General features: G+C 35.1%; 2 protein-coding genes across 4 annotated transcripts; both read left to right on the top strand.

Moving 5' to 3' along the window:
• The first annotated feature begins 605 nt into the window (after positions 1-605).
• On the top strand, positions 606-3,545 carry LOC125069968 (pre-mRNA 3' end processing protein WDR33). Its single transcript, XM_047679605.1, has 2 exons — positions 606-742; positions 827-3,545. Exon 2 carries the CDS (start codon positions 844-846, stop codon positions 3,418-3,420), a length of 2,577 nt encoding a protein of 858 aa, XP_047535561.1. The 5' UTR covers positions 606-742; positions 827-843; the 3' UTR covers positions 3,421-3,545.
• On the top strand, positions 626-11,841 carry LOC125069969 (protein smoothened). 3 transcript variants are annotated; one of them, XM_047679606.1, is made up of 11 exons: positions 626-742; positions 4,662-5,325; positions 5,541-5,754; positions 5,952-6,072; positions 6,161-6,239; positions 6,643-6,867; positions 7,020-7,221; positions 7,505-7,678; positions 8,632-8,835; positions 9,741-9,879; positions 10,107-11,841. In XM_047679606.1, exons 2-11 carry the CDS (start codon positions 4,662-4,664, stop codon positions 10,371-10,373), a joined length of 2,289 nt encoding a protein of 762 aa, XP_047535562.1. In that variant the 5' UTR covers positions 626-742; the 3' UTR covers positions 10,374-11,841. The 3 variants fall into 3 exon arrangements, with proteins under 3 accessions (XP_047535562.1, XP_047535564.1, XP_047535563.1); XM_047679608.1 differs by having other exon boundaries at positions 9,759-9,879; XM_047679607.1 differs by lacking the exon at positions 626-742 and adding an exon at positions 3,708-3,844.
• Positions 11,842-12,760: the final 919 nt, after the last annotated feature.

Below are 12,760 nucleotides of genomic sequence, written 5' to 3' on the forward strand. Positions count from 1 at the left end.
TAAAATCCTCTGAATGAAACATGATCAGCTATAGAAGTATATTATAATTTTTATACTTTTATTTTTATACTCACTTGCATCAGCTGGATGCAAGTGATTATAAAAATATTGAATAATTTCAAAAACAATTTAGAAGAGATATATCGTACTCTATCTATAAAAAATAATCGAAAGATAAAAAAAAATGCATTAGTCAGTAATTAAACTAGTGTTTTTATTTATAACGTTTCATTAACAAATAGTGTACAGAAATTAACCTTTATTATTTAGGAATATAAATGAATAAAACGTTTCCTAAGGAAGAATCAGAACAATATTATAATTTAATTTGCTAATTCAAACAAAGATAATTTAGCATATAGAGAAACAAATACAGATTTATTTATTTATTTCACATAAAAAAATAGAAAGTCAAAGATTCGAAAATTATTGTTTGGTATCTTGATCGGTAGCCGAGCATTTTTGATTTCCAGCGACAATCTTTTATAACCCCTCTAACATATTTAGTCTGTTGTTTGTTTATGTTATTTAACTCATTATAATCTATGGAAATAAACATGGCTGGCTTGGTTCGTTGGCTGTCTAACTTTCGGTAGCATTCCGCTATTCCTAATAGTTTAGGTTATTTACATTGTGTTAATTTTCCAAATATTCTTTCATCTTAGTGTCTTAAGTTATTATCCTTCAAGTGTGGTTGTGAATCAAGCGTGTATAATGGCAAACCGTCTCCTCTGAAAACAAGGTAAGAAATCATAGATGCATACCTAAAATGAGTGCTAAAATTAAGATGATACCGTAACTGTAATAAAAATATTTCTCTAATTAGGTATCGAAGTCTTAAACATGGATTTTGGAAACCCTCCTCCGAATATGGGGATGCCTCCACCCGGCATGGGTGGCCCAATGGGCCCACCCGGTCGTAACAACATTCGCCATAACTTTAGGCCTTTCAACTATCAAATGCGATTCCCGCCTCAGGGTCCCCTAAATATGACTCAAGACGACTTTGATGGTAAACGTTTGCGTAAATCAGTAATGCGAAAAACGGTTGATTATAATTCTGCAATAATAAAGGCTTTAGAATGTCGTGTTTGGCAGCGAGACTGGCGGGACAGGCACGCGTTGCAACCAGATGCTATGTATACTCCTGACCTATTACCGCCACCTTCTTATCCTGATAACCCAATAAATGCTGTTACGACTCGGTTTGTTAAGACTGCTACGAATAAGATGAGATGTCCAATCTTTGCTGTGGCATGGACACCCGAGGGACGCAGATTGATAACAGGAGCTTCATCTGGAGAATTTACTTTATGGAATGGATTAACATTTAATTTTGAAACTATTTTGCAAGCTCATGATTCACCAGTTCGGTCAATGGTTTGGTCTCACGGAGAAGGTTGGATGGTTACTGGTGATCATTCAGGTTTTATCAAATATTGGCAAAGTAACATGAACAATGTTAAAATGTATCAAGCCCATAAAGAAGCAGTAAGAGGAATAAGTTTTAGTCCCAGTGATGCTAAAATAGTCACTTGTTCTGATGATGGTACATTGCGTATATTTGATTTTTATAGATGTCAGGAAGAAAGAATATTAAGAGGTCATGGAGCTGATGTTAAATGTGTACAGTGGCATCCCACTAAAGCTCTCATTGTCTCTGGTAGTAAAGATAATCAGCAACCTATAAAATTATGGGATCCTAAGTCTGGAACAGCTTTATCAACTCTTCATGCTCATAAATCTACAGTGATGGATTTAAAATGGAATGAAAATGGTAACTGGCTCATAACTGCATCTCGTGACCACTTGTTAAAGTTGTTTGATATTCGTAAGCTAGGAACTGAACTACAAATATTTAGAGGTCACAAAAAAGAAGCATCTAGTGTTGTTTGGCACCCAAATCATGAGGGATTATTCTGTTCTGGAGGTTCTGATGGTTCAATATTATTTTGGAATGTAGGTACTGACAAAGAAGTGGGATGTATAGAAGGTGCTCATGAATCAATAGTTTGGACGATGGCATGGCATCCTCTTGGTCACATATTATGTTCAGGATCTAATGATCACACATCAAAATTTTGGACTCGTAATCGTCCAGGTGATCAAATGAGAGACAAATATAATCTTAATACATTACCTCCGGGAGTGCAAGACGATCAAGATTTGGAAGAACCAGCCGCAATACCTGGAATGGGTCCTGAAGATAAAGTTGAAATATTCTCTTCTGATACAGATAAAGTTATTCCAGGTTTAGACTTAGACACAACATTTATTCCCATGGAATTTGAAAAGAAGGTGAAGAAAGTGCCTTACAGTAAACCTATTCCAAGAAATTTCCAAGCTCAATGGAATCATGGTCCAACAGCAGATGATGCTGCAACAGAAGCTTTAACACAAGCTTTAGTGGAGTCTGTTGCTGGTGCTGTGCCACTCCAACAGCTTAACCCTACAGCTATTTTTATTTATGGTAAACTCATTCCAGTAGAACCAGGATCAAAACTTGAAAAAGCTATTTCAGAAGGTCCAATATCATTAAAAAGATATATAGCTACAGGTGAAATCGAAGATTTAGATGACATGATGCCACACTTGGAAGAAGATGCTGATGATGATAACTTCCCTCCATTTGAATATCCCACTCAAGAAAATAATGATGATGAAAATCAAACAGCAGATGAAGAAAATAAAGATAAGAATGATTATGAAAAAGAAGATTACTTCGATAATGAAATGGAAACAAGTGAACAAAATCAAGAAGATTACAATAATTATGACAATGGACCTGAAAGAAATAATATGATGCCAATGGGTCCAATGCCACCGATGGGTTTGTTAAGACCCCCAATGAATATGAGACCACCTATGCCTCCTCATGGTCCTCCGATGCACTCCATGCATATGCCTCCTCCAGGAATGCCACCAATGGGAGGTATGCCACCAATGGGTACAATGCCTCCAATGGGCAATATGCCACCCATGAATAACATGCCTCCAATGGGTAATATGAATCAACGCCCACCTTTTCCTGACAATGGATTTAATAAAGGGCATTATGAAAGTGGATATGACAGTAATCAGTCATATTCCCAAGATAATGATGATTATAATGAGGATGGGTCTTATGAGAACAATTATGAGGAGGAGAACTACAATGATAATGATAATGGTGATAATGATAGTTACGGAAGGAATCAGAGATGGATTGGTGGTTTCAGAGGCAGAGGCCCCGATAGAGGTCAACATAGAGGTAGAGGGCTTGATCGTGGAAGGGGTCAAGATAGAGGCAGAGGTCGAGGAATGAATGGATTTGGTGGTCGCATAATTCGGAGAGGTGGTCCTCAACGTGGCACATCTTGGATTCGCCGAGGTGTTGGTGCCAATAGGCAGTTTAGAAGAGGTGGAAAACAACCTAATTAAGATTAAATCTCAAAATGCATGTTGCGCTGACTTTCGAAAATTCATTTGAATGATAGGTAATGAGTGTTAAGTGTAAAAGATTAAAAGTGTTGGTGAATAAAAAGGTTGTACATAATTTTTATTTACAGCTTGTATTTTATTTCCGTAAGTTGAATAAAAAAATATATATAAAATAAAAAAAAACATTATTAGTTTTATCTACAGGTACCTTTTCTTTATGAGGAGAAAGTGGTGAGTTCATTAGTTTCAATAATGGAATATTTTATAATATCGATACTTTTTTTTATGTTATTTTTTTAATTTGATAACAGGTAATGTCTGGTTTAAAGAGAACACACAAGTCCTGATGAAAAGGAGCAAATGTTAAAGGTCTTCACAGAAAACTCCATAGTGTTCCTGCTCATCGTTTGACATCAAACTTATAGTAAGAATTTGGTATTTTTTGTTACTGTCAATAAATAAAGATATTATTTATAAAAAAATATATATATTTTAGAACCTCTAACATTTTGTTTATGTGGGATAAAATAAAATGTTAAAATTAGTTATCTAAATAAATTATACAAACAAAATGTCCAAGGTATATCCCTTTCAGCCTAAAAAGCCAGTATAGGTTTTTCCTATGTAATTATTTTCGATGTATAACAATATATCTTTTGTACTGATATGTAAGCATGGGTAGGAAAATTATACACAAAAAAAAAAAATTATAACAAGTTTTAGTATAATTATTTTGTATATTATGTAATGCATATTTTAAAAATTTAATACCTACATGTAAATTATAAAAAAATGTATGGTCTAGGATACAAATGTTTATTATTTATTTATATTTGATATGGGCTTTGGGAATTACAAATACTTTATTAGTTTTTTTCATTTGGATAATAATGGGTCGTTAAATGTCGGTCTTAGATTATTTTATCAATAAAATCATTGAGTTAGTTTTATTAAAGTCTAATACAACAGCAGCTAAGTATTTGTACTGGCTAAATATCCGTTCCTGCCCTTTCCATCCTTGGACTAAAAAATATACGTCGTGTTAAGTGGTTTCGATTAATTTACGTAATTTTGTAGAGGAATAAATTTATGAAATATCACAGGGTTTCATTTGCTATCGCCCTTACCTACATAAATAAAGAAAAATTAAGAAATAAAATGTAGTTTAATTTTTTTATTTTTTTTTTCTCCCTGAATTTTCTTTAAAAATTTGCAAGTCAACACAGTATCATTTGTTTCAGATGAACATCGCCCAATGGCTGTATTGGCTGGTTTCGATATCATTATGCTGGGCGAGTCAGTACGACAATGGCGGTGATAAAAATGCTCTGACTACATCAGGCACCAGCGAAAATACTACTGTTCGTCTTGAAGCAATCGAAGGGACACCTAATTATAAATTGATAAAATCAGAGAAGGGTACACAATGGTTTCCAGAAAGAGAGATAAAACTCAACAGCTGCGTAAGAAGAGCTCAGTGTGAACCACTCAATAAAACCACGTGCCTGGGAGTAAAGTTACCTTATAACAGAACTAGTGTACGTCTCACGTTTTACGACAGTCAATACCAAATACAGAATCAGTTGGAATTGTACAGGGAATTAATAAATGTGCCAAAATGTTGGGCCGTCATACAACCCTTGCTCTGTGCAACATTTATGCCGAATTGCGAAAGAATATTGGATCAAGATATGGTTCATTTACCCTCATATGAAATGTGCAAAATTACAATGGAACCATGCTCTATACTGTACAACACGTCTTACTTTCCGTCTTTCCTAAAATGCAACGCTACTCTGTTTCCGCCTAAATGTGAAAATGCAGCCAGAGAGATGAAATTCAACACCACGGGGAAATGTCTACCGCCCCTAATACACACCGACAAGAAATTGCATTTTTATGAAGGTATACTTTTGAGTTCCGAACATATAGTATATTTTGATAGAGTCTTCACCAGCTGCACACTCAGTGTCGCTTCGGTATGTTCAATCTGTAATTGAGTTGTAGGGTAAAAAATGTAACATTTCACAAAAAATCACAACCTACACCCTAATCCAAGCGTTTCTTTTATGAATGTTATCCTCGAGTGGAGTAGTGTATTAATAGTCGCGGGTGCGCAGGCGTGTCGGGCTGCGGGCTGCCGTGCCGCGACCCGCTGTACACGGAGGACGAGCACCAGCAGATCCACCGGCTGGTGGCGTGGGGCGCGGGCGCGTGCCTGGCGCTCAACCTGCTCACGGTGGCCACGTTCCTCATCGACTGGCGCAGCGCCAACAAGTACCCCGCGCTCGTCATCTTCTACATTAACGTCTGCTTCGCCGTCGCCTCCATGGGGTACGTTGGACTGAAATACGCGCGGAGTCGTGGTGTTTAAGTCAATATTATTAGATGGATAATATTTCATTTAACAATAAATGATTGTGTATAGATCTTTTATCAGTATTTAGAATACTTTTAGTTGTATTCAATATTTATCTCCACTACATGAAATAATAGGGAAGTGAGGAAAAAATCTTTCTTCTTGTCCTTAGTTGGTTGGTGCAGTTTGGTGTAGGATCGAGAGACGACATAGTTTGTTCAAAGGATGGGACCCGGAGACAAGGTGAACCTTCAGCTGAAGAAAATTTGTCCTGTGTTGTCGTTTTCGTTTTGGTAAGTTAATTTCTATATAATATTAACTATTCGAGATAAGTTTATTTAAAATCCAGTTTCTTGACACTGACCTTAATATTATTTCCAGGTATATTATTTTATGATCGCAGCTTGTGTTTGGTTTGTAATATTCACCTACGCGTGGCACATGAGCTTTAGAGCACTGGGTGAGTTTGATTATTTATATTGTTTCTTTAAGCTTGATATTTGCACATTTATGTCACAATATGGTTTAACAAAGTCAGTGTTGGTTGGTTGGTAATTTTACGTTACCAATCATCGGGCATTCTACAGACAAACAAAATTGCTTTATATTACTGTACCCGGAGCACAGTAATATAAAGAAGGATTTGAAGGATGAGTAAACCAAAGAAATTGCACTTACAAATGGTATACACATTTTCATGGTTGGCGACGCATTGATAGAATGCTAGGAATTCAAATGAATACTTAAATTGTTAATAGAAGTGACAAACTACAAATCATAATACAAAAAAAAACAAAATCGCGTATTTTTTATTTCTTATTAAATCTTTACTACAAGTTTATAGCTATTTAAATATTCCGTAGGTAAAATTCAAGACCGAATTGACAAGAAAGCGGCCTATTTTCATCTCGTGGCTTGGTCTTTGCCCCTCATCCTAACCATAACGACGATGGCCTTCGGAGAAGTCGATGGGAATAGTGTGACTGGAGTTTGTTTCGTCGGTTATGTAAACCATCCCATGAGAGCGGCTATGCTTTTGGCCCCACTTTCCATCGTTCTGCTACTAGGAGGATATTTTTTACTGAGAGGTAAATTTGATATAGTTTAATGTCTAAGAAATAAACCAGTAAATATCCCATTTGCCAATGCTACTTATAATAAATGATTGTTTGACTAAATGGTACAAGCCTATTTTTTTTTTAATTCAAATCTAATATTAAAATAATTACTTTGCTTTCAGGTGTGTTTTCGTTGGTAGCAGTGCGTGTCTCCAGTAAGGACGTGATATCTCCTCGGGCTGCAAATAAAATTCGTCAAACTATCACACGCTGCTCGCTCACCGCTGCCCTAGTTGCTGTCTTCATTTGCGTCACCTTCGCCTGCCACGTCTACGAGTTCCGTAACGCGGAGTCTTGGAAGGAAGCCTTTAAGAAAGATATCATGTAAGTCGATGTACTTTGAAACGATCGTTCCGGCCTAGTCGAGGGCATCGTCATTCGAAGCGCTTCACCATTTTCGAATAAACATTTTAGCTACAGCACGTTTATAACAACGATGTCGTATTACAGTAATTATTTCCCCTCAGTCGTGTTCACGTGTCCTTTAAGTTTAGTTTAAACTGTTTATTCTTGTAATATGTAGTGCTACTTTTTAATTTCCTCCATCGAACGTGGAGGCGATCATATCGACCACTAAGAGTTATTCTCGTAACCGCACCGCCCGCAGCTGCCGGCTGGAGGCGCTGAAGGAGGGCGCGGCGCGCGAGTGCGGCGCGGGCGCGCGGCCGTCCGTGTCGGTGCTGCAGCTGCGCCTGCTGTGCTGCTTCGCGGCCGGCGCGCTCATGGCGTCGTGGACGTGGACGCCGGCCGCCGCCGCCGCCTGGCGACGGTACATGGCCAAGTGAGTGCCTTTGGAGCGAGCTCGTGGGGATTACGATTGCCTCATAAGTAAACATAGGATACATACTCTGACCTCGAATCGATATGACATCTTTGATCGAGATCTAAGTAATCTGTGCTATTTCTCTTTATTGATTCGTTAAAGGTAGCGATTTAAAAGTCAAAGCTTACATCGGAACTTTAAAATTAAAATAGATTTATTATAGTCTATTCCGACCACAAGAGAAGAGAAAATATAAACAATTATGAAATTGAGACTATATAATTGGCTAAGATTTTAATCTATAATATTAATTATGAAATTTTCTGAAATTAATATGAAATTATCAAAAATGTAATGGAAAATTAAAGTGGAATAGTGTTGCATTATATATAAAGATTTATTAGTCAAGAACTGCAGTGTATAATATAAGTGAGCTATAATCGAATTCCAGATAGAAATCCCAGATAAGTTTATTTCGACTACTTGGATTAGAATAGGGTAGAGCTAATAAATAGTTAATTAAAAAGGAAATTATGTACTGCCTGTTTTATCTGTTTGTAATGGCAACTTATTAGTATATTGCAAGGAATATGTAATTATCGATTTTGCTTATTTTTACTTCTCCTGCCATTGGAATAAATTCTTGATGATATAAATAAAAAATATAAAATAAATCCTTTATTTATATATACTTGTTGAGTTGTGTGGTGTCTGTAGAATACACGATTCTCGACCACCGTTTCCGTAAGCATCACATTATAATTATTTTGGTGCTCGGCAAGAATGGATCCTACCAAATATATACAATATGTCATTTTTTTTACGTATTTATTTATAGCACAATACCAAATTCTCCTCCGTTTATGATACTTACTAAAAAAAGTGGAATAATTTCCGATGATTGTATACTTAAATATAAATTTAACATAGATATGTCAAAACAAATTTTAGAATAAATGTTACACTCACAGAAAGTGCGGGTGCTCAGTGGAAGCGGACATGACCCGGCGCGCCCGCAAGCACGAGCTGATCGCGCGCGCCTACAAGCGCCGCAACGAGTTCATCACGCGCGGCCGCCTGTCCATCTCGCTGGGCGGCTCGCGGCAGGACCCCGTGGGCTTCTGTCTGGACAACACGTCGCCCATTGACTACCCCGACGATGCCAAACACGAAAGGTATCTATTTTAAACATTTATGACCAATTAAAAGTTCAAATTGTCATAGTCACGATGTGTGACGATTCCTATACTCCATCAGAGTTAAAAGAAATTTGTAATCTTTTGTTTTTAAAGATGTAATAGGATGTAGTAGTAAGTTATACTATACCGAGCACTAGTATCCATACTATTTGACTTATTAAAAGTTTTTAAGGCACTATGGACAGAAAGAAAAGTATTATTAGTTTCTAGTTTGACAGTCAATTATCTTTGCGAAAGTTTAACTACTCTCAGCAGTCAATGGAATTCTATATATATTTAGTGCAAAAACAACGTTTAGAAACGATTTCTCATATATAACTGTCGTTATAGGTAAGTTTTAATATACAATAGAATAAGTAAGTAAGTAAAGTAATTTATATACAATTGTGATCTTAAAACTGTAGCTTTTGCCAAAAGATCTGTAATATTATTGTAAGATTGGCTATAACTACAAATATAATGAATGAGAAAATGTAATCAAAATAAAATAAAAATCACCCGCAGTTTACTTTAATTCATTTAGAGGGGGAAATACTTCCTGGACATTGCTCGATTGGGCGCTATCGATAAAAATCCGCACGGAAACCTCACACCCCCTGTGTCCTGTAATTGCGAAGGGAGCGTGTAACGATTCATATTTAAGTTAACTTGTTAAATGACTTTAAATAACTAATTTGTTTGAAATGTAGTTTTATATCCCCTTTCGTAGACTGCTCAGAGAAGTTACTCGTTATGTGCGCATACTGTCAAGTGGTTAGAAAATAGTCCCTATGTTATAATTCGTGTATCATTTTCCCATTCAAGTATGTACACATCCGACAATTTGAATTGAAATTCGTAAACAAGTGCAAAGACATAGAAGGGTTTATCCGATCTAACAGCGCATGTTGGTTGCGCAGCGGCGAGCTGTCGTCGTCGTGGGCCGCCAACCTGCCGCGCTTCGTGCGGCGCCGCGACGCGCTCGTGCTGCCCGCGCACCACCACTCGCTCAGCTCCACGCCCGACCGCCGGAACTCGCAGGTACGTTAATCCAGAATATCGTAGAAACTTTTGTCTTGCTCTCATTGAAAATATGGAAATACAGAAATAGTATAGATCTCAATTTTATATGGTGTTTGATTGCACTAGTAGATGCTGTGTTTGATTATGATTACATTCCACAAAAACTATTTTGAAATATTATATGAAACTTTGGTATGACTATTTCTAATTTATATCTACATATATTTTTAAATGAAACCGTACAGGACTCTCAAATAAGCATCAGCTTACGCCACGTCTCCGTCGAATCCCGTCGCAACTCCCTGGACAGCCAACTATCAGTGAAAATAGCCGAAATGAAAACCAAAGTAGGCCGTCGACGCACCAAACACAGTAAGGCCAAACGAAAGCGAGCGTCCGTACGCAAGGAGAGCACTCCGTCCATTGAGAGTCAAATAAGTCGATACTGGTTGCAAGCTGTTGCGGCTAATAATGACCCTTCTCGCGAGGAAGTCAAGTTTAGCTTTGATTGACTTCAGGGTTTTATTAACATCTTAAACAATGATAACAACTAGACCTGTTAACTTATCCAAACCGATATGGCACGATATCGATACATAATAATATTTATATATGGTCTATTTTTTACACAAAATATAACCTCCATGATTGAGTCTCAGTGTATTTATGAAATTGTGTGTGTTTGATTTTGTGAAAAAATAAGGTTCCTTTAATAAATGACAAATGAAGCCACGATTTCTCCTTACGGAGTTATTACATCAAATATACTAAAAAATCAAAGAGTAGATATGACTTGTCTGTCCTTGGATAGCTTATTGAGTGTTTAGAGTGTCTAAATATATATTTGGTTAATAATATCAAAATAAAAATATATAATATCTTCAAAATAATTTAACAAACTATCAGCCAATTTAATCAAATAATATAGTGATTAATTCAAAAATATTAACATGTATCCATATTATGCACCAGTGCTAATAAAAACATAATTGTGATACATTTGCAGTGATTAAATTTTTTTTATTCTATTTAAAAGAAACACTGACATATCATTTTTGTACTGATCTCGATTTTTGACAACTGTATATACTTTGAAAATAGTATAAGGAATTGGTAATAAATGAAATGAAAACCTACTTTTATATATGCAGTGCTGCTATTTTTGGAACACGACGTTGATTTTTTACAATTAAATATAAATAGTGTATAAGGCAATAATAGTTCAAATGTGAATTTGTATTAATCCAAAGGTTATATAGTAGCTGAAGTGATTTAATTAAGTATGTTTACATTATGTCTTTTGTAATTTTAGTTTGATCTGATGATTTATTAAGTAAAATAAATATTTTTTTTAATAATAAGACTGATTGGAATCTCTTAATAACAGTTAATTACGTTTTTTTTTCAATTTTGCATTTATTTTGCTGTCGATTTTCCAATGCCTTTGGCATGAAAGAAAATACAATTTTTAATACTTTATATTATAATTCCATCATAATTTATATATGAACTAATATCGAATGTTCAAATGCTCCATGACAATTATATTTATTAAAACTTGTATTAGTAGCTTTACGAATATGTGCCATATATTTGGTCCATCGTTTTAAGATTCCTAACTAGATTCAAAGTTAAATAATCCACAATATATTCAGGTGTTTGAATTTTACAATGTTACAATAATTGTTAATATTTGATAAGCATATGTAAATTTATCATAACTTCAACTGTACAAAATATGGTTGTGATATACAATTTATATCATCTATTGTGATGAGGCTAAGTAGCAGATATTTAAATCGTGTGCTAATTGGCCTTTTGTAACCTGTCAAGATTACAAAAATGAGTTCTTCCGCAATTTTTAATAATAAGCAGAAATGATTATATTGTGTAAGTCTGTGCTAGCTTTAAATATAATTTTATGCGCGTATATGTTTTTACCAATCATTTACATTTATTTAAGTTTAATAAAATATTTCTAAGATATCTTTTTCTTTTTTTAATTAGTTTAAGATAAAGGGAAATATTATAAAAAACTGTTAATAATATATGCTTTTATTAACAGTTTTTTTTTTGTTTGTATCAGATTGTACTAGCCGTAAAATGATTATTCTATTTCATTCTATTATTATTGAACTTGTAGCCCCATCATTACATCTATCTTCAATTTCTCGATAGAATCCTGTACTTTTCATACTGTCTGGAAACATGCTCACATAATTTAAAAATTTTAAATGGCTATTCGCCTTCGCAAGAATACTCACATTTTATCTTTTCTCTTTTTTTTATGTTAGAGGTAAACGAGCAGGAGGCTCACATGATGGAAAGTGACTACCACCGCCCATGGACATCTGCAACACCGGGAGGAGTACGCTCTTTTCTTGAAGGTTCCCAAGAGAGGCAGAAAATGTCTTAAAAATCGCGCTGTTGTGGATTTTCGGACATCTAGGTGGTGTGGGTGATATTTTGATTTTTGACGAGATGTCCGAAGATGTCCGACTCCTTTCTATCTCAAAGAGCGATTCAAGCTTCTAAGACTCAATAGCAGGCTCGAATAAAAATGAAATACTCTCCATTTATCCCCACACTTATTTTTGCTAATCTAAGTCCTTTACTGTTGATGCTTCTGAACTATGGAATGCACTACCTTCAATCACTAGTCATTTTTTAAAATATGATTTTAGCCTTTTATTTGTCGCTTTAATATTATAAAGCAATTTGTTTTTTTTTAATTCTTAGGTTATTGATATATCTATATATTTATGGGTATATACATATATATTGTATTTATATAAGGTTACATATATTACATTTTATGTAAGATTATATAAATATAATTATTCATGTATGTATTTATTTATATTCTTGTTTGTGTATACTTATAGTTTGTATGAATTGT

This window comes from Vanessa atalanta, chromosome 16, assembly GCF_905147765.1.
Source record: "Vanessa atalanta chromosome 16, ilVanAtal1.2, whole genome shotgun sequence".
In the NCBI taxonomy this organism is placed as follows: domain Eukaryota; kingdom Metazoa; phylum Arthropoda; class Insecta; order Lepidoptera; family Nymphalidae; genus Vanessa; species Vanessa atalanta.